The 16,943-nt window shown below is 35.7% G+C and overlaps 1 protein-coding gene across 10 annotated transcripts in view; it reads right to left on the minus strand.

Moving 5' to 3' along the window:
• ANKS1B (ankyrin repeat and sterile alpha motif domain containing 1B) overlaps positions 1–16,943 on the minus strand; it is a 414,822-nt gene that overhangs the window by 314,855 nt on the left and 83,024 nt on the right. For all 10 annotated transcript variants that reach the window (XM_051784790.1, XM_051784791.1, XM_051784788.1 and 7 more), the window contains one exon: positions 2,222–2,362. In XM_051784790.1, the coding sequence (XP_051640750.1) occupies positions 2,222–2,362 (141 nt within the window). The remainder of the gene's footprint in view (positions 1–2,221; positions 2,363–16,943) is intronic.

Genomic DNA, 16,943 nt, shown 5'->3' on the forward strand with positions numbered 1-16,943 from the left:
ACAATACATTTATATAACAGTAAAATCTATTTTTAAATAAAGGAAAAGTGTAAAACTGAACTTGTCATTTGTGTTCAAGAGTAATGGACAGACATTCTTCCCTATTCTTGGATCTTAAGGAGAGTATGGATTTTAAGACATAATGTCAAGTACCCTTATCTCATTGCTTCTTCATGATGAAGTCTGCACTTTCTGATATGTTAGAGCACTGGCATGAGTATCAGAAACACATTTTTGTACTTTTACCTAAAACATGCTGTTGCACATCGTATCTCATAATTTCTTAGACCAATTCAACATACTGTTCTTAATCCAAAAATTGAAGTATATACTTTGTGTTCTCAACCCCTTAGAACAAGATGTTCTCTGCTGCATTCTGAAGTAAATGTGAAAGATCCAACAGATTAGCTAACAGCTTGAAAGACTGCATACAGTGATGGCAACGCTTTCTAAACTAAATTCACTGGGTTTTAGTTTGGAGATTTTTCACTACCTAATTTCTTTCCTTTCTCTCTTAGAAATAAAATCAACAAAAGACCAAACTATCTCTGTCTTCAATTTTTATGGATAGAAACAATCCAGAAAGGCAATCTGCCATATCATGAATGAACACATAATAAATATCTTTAAAAAAATCTTTTTTGTACCTATAACTAAAAATCTAATTAGTTCTGAAAGCAAGGAAGATGAGATATCATCAGGTTGACTTTAAAATTTAAGTACAATGAATAAGACTAATTCAGGAATCACAACCTTACAAATTACATTGTTCTTGAAATTAATCTCGCTTTATATATAGGAAAAAGAAACCAACCAATCAAGCTAGCTTGATTCTATTTTTCAAGGGCATTTCTCAGTTTTATAACACCCTTTACATATATCTTACATTAAAAACAAACAAGGAAAACAAAAACATTTTTTAAAATTAGGAAATCACATGAAAATGCATTTTCATCATAAGAAAATTTAGCAATAATTAAACCATAGGGGATACATATTTAAAGAAGAAAAGTTCCATTTAGGAAATATGTTTTGAAACAAATGCTTAAAAATGAGAAATTACTAACTATAACACTCCTATTGTAAATCAGGATAATTCCGACAGCTCTGCACTTTGCCAAATGTCTAAAATGATGGATAGTATGAAGTAGAAAACAGCTACTGAAAGGGGAAAGGAATATAAAAGCTCCTTATAAAAAGACAGGGCAGTGCTCATTGTTATTCAAGCACATTAGCTGCCATATCCTGTTTCCATTGACTGCAGGGAAAGCTTTAGCATTGACTTCAAACAGGTGCAAGTCCCATAAGACTTAAAGGGAATAAAAGGTACAGTCACGATATGAAAGCAACAGTGTATAAAGTGTGGTGAGACAGGATATGTAATTCCAATCTGGTACACAAGAATCTGACAAAGCTATTTAAATGCAGTGCCAAGTAAGGATGCAACTGAAAAAAACCAGACTGCTAAGCCGAAATTTGGCAGGTCTTCATTCAATACTACAAAAAAAGCGGAGGAAAAATGCTACAGAAAGGAGAGTAGTAAATTATAGTGGAGGGAGAGAACAAGGGAGACCCTAGAAGCAGCAATAAGCATCATCCTGTTCTGTAGCGATACAGTATCACTTGTTCAGGACACAGCTGCTGGAAGGCTTCAGTGGACACTGCAGGCTGGTCTGCTCTGAGAATTGCTACAACTGAGACCCAAGTATATTACCTACTTTTATTTATTCTCTTCTGTATTATCATGAGCATTTGAAAATGTTTGGGGACTTCTTTTTTAATTTATATAATCTTCAAAGAGAAGTCTTAGGCTATATTCTTACATCAGCTGAGTTAAGCACGAAGTCCCCAATTCTATAAAGAAAGTAGCTCAGATGTCATTATATCAATTAGAAGCTGAGCACTTATCCAAAAGGAAACTGTATGACTTCAAATTTCTTTTCAGATGGAAAAGAAGGCTATCCAACACAGCAATTAGATATCTAAAATAGGGGAAACAAACAGCAGTCTCAATATTAAACTCATCTGGATAAGTATTACATTAGGATGACCAAATCTCAACATTTAATTTTAGAACCAGATTTTGACATTAAAATGAAGACTGAAGGTAAAAATTTTGAAGGGAATGAGGCAAGACTAGACATGACTGTAAGAGTTAAGGCAAAGATTAAGCAGCTCTTTCATAGTTATAAAGTTTTCTGATGAGAAGGTAAATATATACCTGTGTAAGCATGGGAAATCCGAGGTTCCTGCATCCATTACACGGTGTCAGTGCCTCCCATAAACCTGAAGGACCACATGTATTTTCACCTGCATCATCATCATCTTCCTCCCTTGGTGATAAACGCATTGAAGAAGGTCTCTGTGCATTAAAAAACAATACTTTAAAATTAAATATACTCATATGTTGTAAAGAAACCTTTTACTTAATGAAAAGAACTTAAGAATGTTCCATTTATAAATTCCAAAAGATAAACTGCTATTTTAATACAAGGTTCCTACTCAACTGTTAAAATGCTGTATGAAAATCACACTTCCTAAGGAAGGTGCACATTGAGCTATCTGCAATTATACTTTAAAGATGAGTGAACATAATACACAGTAAAAGTATGTATTTATTGTCTTTATTATCAAGAAATTGGCAATTTTTATTTCATTTTAGTTTAAAATTTGCTGTAATACCATTAAGTTTAGGATATTCCACAGTGAACAAAAACTAACATTTAAAAAAATAAAATACAATCCCCAAGAAAGAAAATATGAGAGGATCTTATTTCAGCACTTTTACTGTGTTCAGAAAAGTACAGCTGTACTACACTTGCCTGTATGAGTCCAAGGTTTTTGCAGAAAAAAAAAAAGGACTAAATCAATCAAAATACGAGGTTTTGATTTTTATTTTGTATTTATCAATAATAAATGTGTTAGCTTATTTTGTAGGCAAAAAATGTATTTAAAAATGTCTTACTTTGCTTCATTGTCTGAAAGGAATGAAAGGTATCACGAAAAGTCATTCAGATGTGAACATTGTGACTTACATATTGGCCTCAGTGATAAGGGGGAAAATCCTGATTTTTGCTCAAACCAGTACCCTAATTTTCTAAGACAGAGAAGTAGAAAGATATAACAGTTTCCATATATTTATGTTATTTTGCTACACAGGATAGTCCACCCCAACTGAATTACAGGAGCAACTTTTATTCATTTCAGGAGAAGAAGGAGGAAAGTTAACCCAGCAATAAATGATTTTTAAAATCTCATGTCAAAGAAAATTATTACAAGTTAAAAAAAAGTAAATTTTACATCTTAATTCTTTGCCCATACTTAAATTGGAATAGGCAATAGCTGTTCTAGCCTGCTTGACAGCTGCTCGAGAAGCCTACCTGATGTTCAGATACTAAATGCTGTCTTTAGGAATGCTTCTTTCAGAAGTGGCTGGATTTTTGTTCGACCAAAATAACGCTGTTTGAGCCAATGGCTGACCACAACTATTAACCTCAACTCTAAAACACCGCTATGAGCCCCATATAAAAATAATTTTCAAAACCCCAACACATAAGTGTGGATTATTTTAGCCAACAGAATAAATAAATGCATGGAGTCTGCTGCCAGGAAGGGAATGGAGAAGTGAAAGAAAAGTAGAGGGGAAAGAAGTACAGAAACAGCAGCAGTTCTCAAGATGAACACAAGCTGATGGAAACTGTAACAGAAGCAAAGCACCACACAGACAGGCACTGACTTAAATGTGTGACATCTGAGGATCATTTAACTTTTGACTCTTGCTGTAACTTCTTAACACAGGTGTGGTTGGTATACCATTAACTGAATCATGGAAAATAGTTCTAAATTCTATTTCAGCTTGCTCACCAAAGATGAGAAACACAATATATCCATCTCCACTACTCTGATTCCCCTTGGTTAGAAAATGGTTGTTCCCTTGTTGCAGATTTCATTAATCTAGCCGTATCTTCTACAGTTAGGTGGCTTTATTTACTTTTTATTTTAAAAGTCAATTTTGAAACATTCTTAGCATGATATTTCATTAGGTTATTTTGACACTCAAGTAGTACCACAGAATGTGTTGCCATAGCAACCAATATTCTCACACTGATTATTAAAAGGATTGGGTTAATTTTGCAGAGTGTGGGTTGTGAAAGACTATTATTGCTATGTATTTGCACAGACAAAGGAAGCAGACTACAAGCCTTTCCTCTCTATTTATGACGCCATCTTTCATGGTGGCTGCTCTACGTTTATATTTTAAATCTCAGAATTGCTGTACCAGAGAATAAAGCACTTCTTGCCCCCTGGAGCAAAAAGCAAAGAACTGCAGCAGTGCTCGGCACAGGAAAGTAGGTAATAAATATTAGCTGTGACCTTACAAGCCAATGAAACTGAATGAAGACAAAAGTCACAGAAAAACGTCAGTGTACCTTCTAAAGGAAAAAATTACACACTCATCAGTAAGAATTTTTCAACACAACTAAAGGAAGATGAATAATGAAATTCAATATATTTGAATCACTGAAGGGAGAACATATGAGTATTTAGCCATTTCAGGAATAGAGTGAAAAAAACCCATACCAAATAATTACTGAATGATAGGGGAAAAATACACAAGCAGAATGAGAGTTCTATTATTTCCATTAGATGCATTCTATATAAATAGCCTAAGATAGACTGAGAATCACAGAAATTTAATGTTGATATGAAAGAGAAGTAGGAAATATTATACAGTCAGATCTCCTGATCACTCAAAAAAAGATCAGTCAGTGTCAGAGTTCATTACACACACTATTGGAATAAACTAACTGGTACTCCCGTGCCAGTAGACAATCGAGGTATGAACATGATACAGGCTAATTTACAGACTACTGCAGAGTAGGGTTAGCTCTTCTTATACTGAATTACTTATACTGAATTTTCGTCTTGCTCAGATTTCTGCTACTGATAAAGCACTAAAAAGGAACCATTAGGGAAAACCTATGTGAAGGGTCAAGAAACAGTTATTGCTATCATTTTCTCACCCACCCCCACTATGAGAAGCCCTGTTCTTCCCAGAAAACAGGCACAAAGAGATACATTGGATTTACTGTGGGGAAAGAGAGCTGCATTTGCAAAGAGCAGGGAAAGAGTTAACAGCTGTATGAGAAATAGGAAGCACAAGTCCCCCAAATTTCATAAGACCAGGTTTGCACAGCCTGGGGAGAGGAATGCGTTAGGAGGAGAAAAACGAGATACAGAAAGATCTACAAATCAACTCACAGACCTCAGACTGTCACACAAACCCATAAAACTCCAAACCCAGACCACTCTGTTTTCTGTTATCCTCTCACGGTCTTCATTCCTTTCCCAGAACTCCCTAATTTTTCTGTTCTGTTGCATAATTTAATTTTGCCTCCTTAGAGATCCTTTGAACATGAAAATCTAATTCTGTGTGTGCTGCTGGGAAGCCTTGAAATAGCCCTGAAGGGAGAGTTTTAGTGAAACCAAAGTTATTTATGCCCACTTCTCGGAAAATAAATAAATAAATAGAGAGGAAGATACTTCTGCCAACTAAAGAAAAATAGACACAAATGAGAACCTTTTATTTATGCCTGTTTTGAGGGGGAAAAAAGCAAAAGTTAACGTAGTTAGAAAATGCCCCCTAAATCACAATTGCTCAATTAATTGAATTAGACATTATGAAATGGCAAAGTCGATATAAACTGCAATACTAACCTTCCAAAAGGCCACTTCTGCCTGAGTTAGAAGAGACATGACTATAAGCACCATATATCCTCAAACAAAACAGACAGAAAACCCTACATGATATTAGATATGATATGCTAAAGGAAAAATTAGTAGAGAAACTGCAAGATATTAATAGGGAATAAAAGCTTTATTAAAAGTTTTAGTTTTTACTGAAACACTGAATTAAGTATTAAACATTCCTTATAGTAATAAGAGGCTAACAAAGTAATTTCCCTATGTATACGAGAAAGAGTAATAATAATGATATAGCAGTGAAAGAGTAGAAAGATGTAGTGTAAGGACATTGGACCACTACAATTAATGGCAAATTTTCTTCAGACTCTACTGGGTCTGACACATTACCTCTCATTTTCATAACTCATGACCATTTAGATTAATTTGAAAATTTAGGTATGGAAGCCTTCCTCTTCATGTCCCCATCTACATAAAAGACAAAATCTGCCTTGTAGGATACTTTAGACTGAAGGACTCTTTATTCTATAAAGAGGTTATTTATTCTCTCAGAATATGTATGTACATCAGATTCGCTATCACAGTAACTTGACATCTCTCTCCTCATCTAAGAGAGCAAGCCAATATTTATCAACAGAATGATGAATACAGACAGAAAAAGCAGAAAAAGTCTGTTTCACTCTTAAAAGTCAACAAGAAGAGAAGGAGAGAGCAGTTTTAATCTTAACCATTACTCACAGCTACCAAGTTCACAGCTCAGGCAGTTGTACACCATGTATAAAACATACATAAAGTTCTGATCTCTTTTTACAGATATCAACTACTTCCTGTCTACCATGTGACCTTATTATCTAGACAAGTTTTCTCTAGGAATACAGTAAGTGATAAAAAACCTCTTCTTTCCTTTCAGTCCCTGTTTTTCTCAGCTTTTAGTGAAAACTGGTCTGCTTTCTGCCTTGACATTTGTAAGCAGCCACTGCTAGGCAAAACCAGACTCAATTCCCTTGTTTCAGGATACAGAGGAGACTTTCCTGTGTCTAATGAAACTTAAAACCAAACATCAAAATCTTTACTTCTTGTGTCTCTGCTTTTTTCATATTATCGTCCATTTGTAGAAGTATTGCACATAACCTCTCAGACAGTATCCACTAGAGCAAGACAGCATCAGCAAACTACTGAAGGTACAAAACAATAGGACATTTACCATTTGCTATTGCATTATAGTCCTGGACATTAACTTATTTTTATCTTGTAGCATATTGCATATTAAGAAAACAAGATTTTGAAATGGAGTAGCAAAGACAAAATCAGAATCCTTCCACTTACAGAAGACAGAAAGCAACCAGACATTTGATAAGCCAAATGCTAGCATTCAGTGTGTAACAACGAGGTCAGCAGGTTTCTTCTGAAGAAATAATTTCCCAGACATAGGGCCATGCATGTTTTTACTATGATCCTAACACAGGTATGCCTCTACTCCTCCTTTGCTGGGCCCAAAGGACCCTACCTATGTCATGAAACAAAAGTAAAAAATTAAATTTGTTGTCTCGTATTCTATTTCGACATTATGCTAAGAACTAATAGAGTGGGAAACTGCTCCTGAATGTCTTCTATAAATTAGAATGAACAGGTTGATCTCTGCAGCAGCTGTTTTCAGCAGCTGTGGCAGCAAAGCCAGGGACAGGGGAGCCGGGACAGGGTTCTGTGCTCTCAGTGCTCCCCCTGCTGCTGCCTAGGCTGCTCCCAGGGGAAAATGCCTGAGGTACGCAGAAGAGAAAACAACACATCATTTGGGTATGAAGTATAACACCATCGGATACTATTTTTCCACAACAGGATCCCTGCATTAAGCAAAAGTGCCCTTCTGAAATTCAGTAAGGATCCTGACAAGGAGGAGCCTCATTTGCGACTACATCCTGTGTCTCACAGACAAACAACACTGAAATGTTTTGGTGGCCTGGGCACACCTTTTCCACATCCCCCAAGGTGGCCTTCTCCCTCCTTAGTGTTCTTCTGTTTCCCATCCTCATTATCTTGCCCTTCACCTTACACTGCTCATCTGCTGCCATTCTTCCACAAACATGTTCTTAGTTTACACCTGGCTAGAGTTTCACTGTACCTCCCGTATTCTATCAGGGAGTTATCAGGAGGACAAGGTTAGTCTTGTACTTAAAGCAGCTCAATGTTGGAGATATGTACTCTGTACCTGCCCGTCATAATCCCTGTGGGATGCCGGGCATGTCATTTAAACTTCTCCAAGATGGTCTCTACATTTCAATTCCGTGTCTGCTGGCTATATTAAAATGATGAAGGCAAGTTTGCAGACATGCCAGGCTACAGCAGGAATCACCTTGAGAGATTTTGTGACCATTTTCAGTCACATATGAGCCTAAGTGCTCTGAAAGTCCAAGCTCTAGCAGTTTCAGACATGCAGAATCTTGATCTCTACACCACTGCACATCTGCCCAGATGCATGTGAGAGTATTTTCTGACTGGGGTTCCAAAAAAACCCACCTCATCTGAAGAAGTCACACACTTTGAACTCAAGAACAGTGATGCCTGATTCTGGGAAGAAATTCCTGTAACATGAAGTCAGTAGAGTCAAGGTAATTGACTCTGTGTAAACTGTATTAACTGTAGGCAAACATGAGTCATTCACATACATGATGGAAACTACACAAATGTGTAGTTGCTGCCCCTCAGTGGGCAAGTGCTACTGACACCTATCATGATGAGCACCCAAGAAATTAATCACTCTGTCTCCAGAGAGTGATCTGACAGCATACAGGAAATACATCCTGAATCAGATGGCAAGTACAATGCAAACTGAATAAGGTCAAAATTTTAAGTAAAAATTAGATTATAAAATGAGTACATCTGAATGTGTATTGAAAGCAGGGTAATGTATTCCATTTTTTTAATTCATTCTTGCATGTAACATAAATAATGACAATTAATAATCTTTGCACTACTCTCATAAAAGGATGCAAACATACATAAAACAAAAGTTTAGGATTTAAGAACCTAACAGGCTATAAATTAATCATAAACTGAGAAAGATACCTTTTCTTCTGCTGATAAAGGAATTTTATTTTTCAAGTCTAAGATAGCTTTTGATTTGCTAAATAACCATAAAAGAAAAAATGACCCATCAATGGATAGTCACTTACTAATAAAAGGGTTAATTTTCACTAATTACTTTTTCACTAAACATAAAAGCTTTTGAACAGTGTCGTGATCTTCATAACAAGAGTATTTCATCTACACATAAAAGCCACTACCAGGACTCTCATATTTCATTATCTAATACTTTGTGAGTATACCTTAAGTGCAAAACAAAAGACACTTCAGTGTATTTCAGTAACATTCTTTACTCTTTTCTAACTCCTGTTTAATTTTGCCACCTAGGTGAAGATTTTCAAATGACAGAAAATTCAAGGATTCAATAAACTGAAAAATTGCAGAGAATGGATGACTAAGTGGTTTTAGTAGTTATAATCTAACTATAGTATTTTTTAAGAATTATGAAGTAGTTGGAGCCTACAGAATTTTCATTTTTAAGTATCTTGGGAAGCAAATACTGCGCACTTTTTTCAGTGTGAAATTAACAGCATGAAGTATTAGCTGCCTGAAGCTACAACATGCACTGTCCTGAATCGAAAAAGCACTTAGGGTATCATTCAAACTACTTTCAACTGTTTCAAAGTAAGCATTTGTTACAAGGTATTTGTTTAATCTATGGACTAAACTACTTCTCTTTAATGCATGGAAATACAGGCACTTCCATAACTTACTCCACTCTAGTATCTGTGTTTGCAACAGGATTGAACTGCCAAATTAATTTCTTTCTCTTAACATCCGGTAAAATAAAGTGAACTTCCATTTTAAACATTTGTCTAACTTTGAGCATGTACTTAACACTAATAAATCAGACTATTGCACACTTAGTATCAATTTTAAATGATTAGTATCAAAGCACTGCAAATGCTTTACTTTACCAAGAAAAACAACTTAGCACATGAAGCAGAAAGCATCAAGACAATTCTACCCGGCAAGTCATATGGAGTGCAAGGACACTGTGCTACAGAATGTGTTTCTAGGGATGCCTTTCCATCCCACAGGCATTGTAGATTTGACCTAAGTTGGTATGCAGGAAGAGTATACACAAGCATAGGTGGTGCAAAAAGGCAGGAATTTGTTAATTTTATTTTTTTTTTTTTACTAATCTTGAAGTTTAAGCACATAAATAGCTCCAATTAAGTTAACAGGATTTCTCATGTTAATGACAGGCTTATGTGTCTCCCTGAAACAATATGCACATGACTCATTCCAAAATGTGACTCACTGAAAAGCTCACGTACCAGTTGAAAAAGAACAAACTGACAATGAAAGGCATGGGAGCCTACAGAAAAGCAAAATCAAGTGTTAATAATTTCAGAAATATTAAATAGAATTAAAAGCTTCAGCATATTTGCTTTTGCATAAAGAAAAAAGTATAATTTAAAGTAATGATCAGCATTTTTGGCTTTAAATGTCTCAGAAAGGTATCTCTGCATTTAACAGCCCTATACTATCTGAATGTTGTCATATAACATTTGAAAAACTCAGTGCAATGTAACTGCTACGCAAATCAGCTGTTAAACATGTATTTTTTCCTTTTTTAAAGTTGTGAAAGAGAGGGTGGATAAGTAGGTGGCAGTATGATGAAACCTATAGAAATTACATTATTTGTCATGAAATAGAGCAGAAGGAAGAGAAATTAAAGTAGGGGGAAAATCAGGTGGTAAGTGAGTAGGCAGAAGTCACCACTTTATAACTTCTCCAGTGCACTTTTTTATTTAGCATTCCTATTCTCAGTAAAAGCATTTACTGAAAATGCAGTTATTATTCCATTAAGTTGCTGTTGGCTTGTATCATACCTGAACAGACAAATCCAATCTAAAGAAGAACTATATACAGCACTGAGTGAGTCATCTGAAGATGAATGCTGGTTAAGAGTGGATAATCAAAATGGCCTTGAAGAACATTTGCAGTAGAACCTTTACAGATCCATCAGGAACAAATTACTAGTGGTTTGCCGTATTGTCACCCAAATGCTAAACATAATATAAACACAGTACAGTAGAATAGCTGACACTTGAAATCTCTTGACAGGCTATAGAAGTTGAAGGCCTAACTGGAAAAGATCAGTCAAAGGGTAATCTACCTTTTGTTCTCAGTAGCACAAGCAAGAGCTCAGGTTCCTCTAGAGGTATTAAAAAAGGACCACACAGATCACACACACCCACTTCCCGTAAGAGACGCAGAATAATATCAACTGGACAACAGCTCTTGATACACATAGTAGGTGGAAGCAGCATTCAAAATCATCTTCACTAGGAAGGCAACGGTTTTGCTATGGCTGGTAGGAAAATCTGCCAGTGTGAAACTCACATACTGCAAGCTGCTGCTTTTTCCTGTCTTATATAATTAAACCAGTGACGTCACTGCAGTCATCTCAATAACCAGTACTACCAGAAGATTTAGGACAGTAGCTGCTTTTCCTGTGCTAGTTCATCTGTACTGTTCTTTTTGCCTGTGGTAGATTCAACATAGAATGTACAGATCCACCACAACACAAGCACAGCTTTATGTTGTTTTCCAGACACACTTCTAAGTAGCTGAAGAGCTAATATTTAAATTCTTTCTTCAGCCAGTCATCATATAGTGTCTCAAAGGTCCTGTAAAATACAGATAAACAAGTCAGTCAGTAATATGCTTTCATCTATAACTCCTGTGTAACATTGTATTTCTTATGAAGTATCAGTAAGTGATCATGATCTGTTAAAATTATTGAGATTTCTTAAAGGAAATACCATTTTGGACAGAGATAAGGGTAAGGTAGTAAATATTCCAATACCCATAAGTAAGTAACTATTAATAACTAAAAGACCAGGATAGCAATAAAAAAACCTATGTTTTAATATGATTTTTGTCTAACTTTGACAGGCAGTGCTGAAGCTGCTTCTCTGTAGGCTGTGAACAGTCCATATTTCAGAGACATTGGGCAGAGCACCAATATCAACAGAAATAATCACAGTATTATTAATGGAAACTGGTTAATCTCAAATAACCACTGAAGCAAATAAAATTGAAGAGCCTCTTCTGAGATTTTCCCTCATGGCACTAAACTGAAATTTATATTAAGTTTAGGGAGTAGAGATGCCAAGAGAAGAGAAATGAAAATAGATTATCAAAAATTGTGTAACTCATTCAACTCTCACATTTCTCTGGAAAAGAAACTGGTGTAAAAACCTATGCCTGTATGGTTAAGTAAAATTGGTTTCTGATTCTTATCTCAATTTAAAAACTTATAACATTGAAAGCAAAGGATTTCATATAGTGAAGTCACATAAAAGCTAATGGGTGCATTTCCAGTACACTGTTGATATCCATGGGCAAACTTTTCTATATTAGGCAGTTGCCCTTTACTCTGAATTACTCGTGTATTTTATAGAGGTGTAGGAATCTGTTTCAATACATTTTTCTGCTATTCATTTTCTACTGGGGACTGAAAAAATCTGTTAACAGAATACAATGAAACTCTATGTCACAAATGGTCAACTACATCAAGACTTAAGGACAAACATACTGAATCTTTTTTATATGTGAATTATGAAATAGATCTGCTTGTTGCCATTAGGGTAGAATGAAAATGAAATTAAGCAACTAGTCCAAAGTGGTTACCCAATGTTCTACCCAATGTTCTAATCTCAGCTACTAAACAATTGTTTATACAACTGCAATAAAATGATGTTGTTCCCCTCACTACAGAAAACAACTCAGAGAGGCACCCATATGGTTTTTACTCCTCTCATGTATTTCCTGTCAGATGGTGATCATCAGGCTTTACTATCAGTTGCAAGCTTAATGACCTCACTCTTACACTAGTGGAGTAGACATGAAATCAGTGTTGACTTGAGCTATACACAAAAATATTTAATTTTTTTTTCCCTCTACTGTTTGTAACTGATATGTAGGTAGAACACTCATTTATTCTGAGCTCACTATGTATTGCAAAACACAATCAAACCTGCACTGGTACCAGCTGACAATAGTGACAGAGTTCTACAAATCTTGCAGAAATTTCTATCTCTTAAACATGGAGAAATATCAAAACCTAAACAGTTCTGGAATTATGTATTCCTTGTTTAGATTTCAGGATAGAAAAGAGTATACTTTCAAGCATTCTTTCTTCTTCTTTCCTCATTAACTCAGTTTTCTTTTCCCTCAGGTAAATATCTACATATGACTGTGAAAAACAAATCTCCCACATATTCAAGCTCAGTCTTCTTACAATCTATCAAAATTAACTTTGCAAGAGAGCAAAAATACATTTGCAGAAATTAAAATCTAACCATACAAAAACATTGGTGAATTCCTTCATACTCCTTCTAGACTTCACACATTGTTACATACTCTATTGCTCAAATATGATAAATCAAAAAGATTACTGAAGACCACAAACAATTCTCAATCCTTAATGTTAAAACTCCTAATCTACTGGAGGGGTATTTGGATCTTGATTAAGTTGCCTTTGCGCTGAGGTCCAACTTTGGGCACCCTGCCTAGCTTTTAACTGCCACCCCAGAACACTGTGACTTTCCAAGTCCTTTGTCACATCTGCCAGCCCCATGTAGATGTCTTGGCTGCTGACCGACCAGAACAGCACTAGATGCATATGCTTATGCAACTACAGGAGGGCAACTACTAGTGATTCAGCTGCCAAGCACAGCCATCCAGCATCATTTCAGAAACTACAGGGTAGCAGTTGGCCCTTAATCACTGCTCCTGAAGGTATGACTAAGCCCACGTTAGTCCTATGTAGCAAGGCATCTCCTGCATCCACAGTGATACAACATACTTAATGTTAAGGCAGCTGGATCCCACCTTTGGAGTATCAGCACCCCTATTGGTGATGCCCTCATCAAATAGGGAGAAAATGTATTTTGAGAAAACCAAGCAAGATGAGGATGAAAAGAACTTTTTGTTCTCTTGTGAAAAAGAAGTTGAAATTCTTATTCTGACTGGAGCACTAGCAAACAGTTTGAGGAGAGGAGAAACCCAAGGGAAACGCAGGGCAGGAGTCCATGACCAATTTTTTTCCCAGACCTCTAGGAAGGGTCAAGGCACAAGGGAAGCACCTCTGGTGACTGATAACTTAGTAATAGAAAAACTCCTCAGTCTTCCTGATGATTTCGTTTTATAATATGACAATAAGAGAATTGATGTTAATATTGAAATCACCAGTTTGGGTGGAAATCTCATGACATTGGCTCTTCATTCTGGTCTCTGAAAGTGGCTGAAACTCTCTCAGAAGATCCCAGATGAAGCTGGAGACTGCAGTTTAAAAATGGACATTGTGCTGTACACTACTGCATACTCCCAGGAGGATGGGCACTGAGGGAAGAGACAGGTGTTCTGCCGTGCATGCCTGGCAACAGTGTTCACAATGTCACAGGAAGCTTCAGGGATGTTAAGAACAAAATAATGAAATAATATGGATGAAAAAGAAGGTTCTCTAAATCACTGAATAACACACACAAAAAAGATACTTAATTAAAGTACATATACTTCATATTGGGAAGTTGATTTTAGGATCAGTTCTGAGAGAGTCCTCAGATCTTGGCTAATCCTATTGATATTGGTAGATTTCTTTGGTATTCCTCTAAGTACAATGAAACAGAGATTAGTGTTCAAATTACACATGTGCTCAGTATTGAACTAAAAATGTCCTTGTGAAAAAAAACCAAAAAAACTACTGTAGTCACTTTAATAAAACATAGCCATCCAACAGAATTTTTGAGTAGACAAAATATTACTCATCATTTCCAGAGCACCCCACATTTACACACAGCTTTATAACCATAAAGACAAACAAGCCCTTTGATCTGAAAAGCTTATACTTTAATTACTTTATATGGAAAAAATTCTACACCCATATCCAAGATCCTTATGTAGAAGATTTAGCTGAGATGAAAGAGTCTGCAGCAGGGCAAGCAGAAGTGGTTGGCAGCATGGCAAGATTTACATACAAAATAAACTTGACAATGCTAAGATTACTTACTTAGGAAAAAGAAAGCTTTAAGAAAGAACAAGCCTGAAGTATTACAAGTTATGGATGGGTGCGCACAAAGTATTTTTTCTTTTCTACTCTGTCAGATTTTACTATACAAGAATAAATGGAAGCATGTACTCAGCAAATAAAAGAAAATGCCTGTATATACAGCACCTGTTCTGCAAAACCTAGCAATACAGGGTCATGGTGGTAAACAATGTGACAGAGTGGAGCAAAAGGATTAGATTCATTTACGATTCACCAACGCAAGCTAAACACATAACAGCATTCAGAGAGATGCATTTGTCTGTAAGCTGTTTTCCTGCAAGTACCTGATAGTCAAGGAATTTGCCACACACAGACATAATTGCACAGACTGGTTAAATATTCCAGAAAATCATTATAGTGGAAAAAGGAGTAGGTACTTTTTAGTGTGGATCAGATTAACTAGTGGCTTGGCCAGCACCTTCCCCTAGTTATACTTAACTCCACGTAGTTTAAATTACACTAAGTGCTGTCATGTTTTGAGATTTTATATTCTGAAGTAAGTGCTGACTTTCTCACAGGGTAGGTCTCTGCAGCACACTCGAGCATTGTCTAGCAATCCGTCTACCAGAAATCGCAGCAGCAGGGAGCTGCAGGCTAATTTACTCGGCTGTGAAGCATGATACCAGGCAAATTATTCTGCTTAGAGTGCCACATAGCTACTATCAGGACCCCTCTAACACAGAAGTTTTTACAACACTGTGCTGAAGCATAACATAACATAGAGATACAGAAAATAAGCTTTCTTAATAGCTATAGAACACAGATTAGGAAAGCATACATTAAAAACGTTTGAAGTCCTCTCAGCTAGGTAACCTACCCAAAAGAGGGGACAAAATCTTATATCAAGTTGGTATGTTCCCCTCTGCTTCTCTGTAGTAACCACCTCATGTTTAAATAGAATTTAGAAAGCATTTTGTAAAGTAGCTTTCAGAAAATATATCATTCTATATTGACCAAGTGGATGTTCGGTACTGGATGTCACATTATAAATACCTAATGAAAAAAAATAACAGCAACACCAGTTCTTCTCAGCGGGAAATACCACTGCGTGTATTAGAAATTGGGACTAACAGATGGCTTTTAGTTGGGTGGTAGCTTTTAAAAACAATTTTTGAAGTTATATAATCTTATCTTCAGAGAGTGGGTAGACCTTTGCAACAAGGGAATTTTAAAAAGTAATGTTTACATATCCTGGGAGAGATGGCCTTCATATCTTTACTTCCTATAGAAATAAGAGTCAGTATATGCTTGCAAAATAAGACTCTTTACTGGACTGGGTGCAAAAGAGCAACTTAATACAAAATTCTTGCAACATCAAAATTTGACAGTACAGAAATTATTTAACTCCATTATAAAAAGGGAATTCAGTAAAGCAACAATGTTGCAAACGCTGTGTCTCAGTACAACTCTCTTCCCTTTTTTAACACATCATAAATACCTGCAAAATACAGTGAAGCTTTATTATTCAATTGAGCAAGTATTACTATATTAAATAATTAAAATTTATCTGCTTCTGTTCATGGAGCCCCAAACAATTAGGTCTGATTATTTTACTATTCCTTAATGAATAAGTAACCAAAATTGTTCTTGAATGTGTTTTTAATGTATCCTCATTAGTAAGCAATTGTATATACTTCTTGCTTATCATCATCATGTGAAATTTCGTATCACTCCCTCAATAATGCATGTATGCAAGTGTGTGATATTTTTAAAGGCTACCACGTGGATCCAAGACAGTAATTATTTTACTTCAGCATGTTTGGTTATTCTTAGCCATTAGATTTCAGTCTAATTATTTATTTGTTATATTAAAAGTAAAAACCAAAACAGCGTTCTTGAATAATGCTACTAAATTGTTTACCTCAGTATTCTTCAGTGATTATTATTTTGTAAAGCTTTTTAGCAAAAATAATTGTTCTTTTCCTTAGAGAAAAATAATCGGAATAACTGACTTCTGAGCAACCATGCATTTTATCAACCTCTAATGTATCTATTCTTTACCCACTTCTTTCAAAACCATGTAACTCTACACTTTCAAATCTCCCATTAGATATAAACCAAGCACGATCATATTTTATTGCCTTTATATTGCTTC

This window comes from Manacus candei, unplaced genomic scaffold (assembly GCF_025592945.1).
Source record: "Manacus candei isolate 608988 ecotype Guabito, Panama unplaced genomic scaffold, ASM2559294v1 h1tg000018l, whole genome shotgun sequence".
NCBI lineage: Eukaryota > Metazoa > Chordata > Aves > Passeriformes > Pipridae > Manacus > Manacus candei.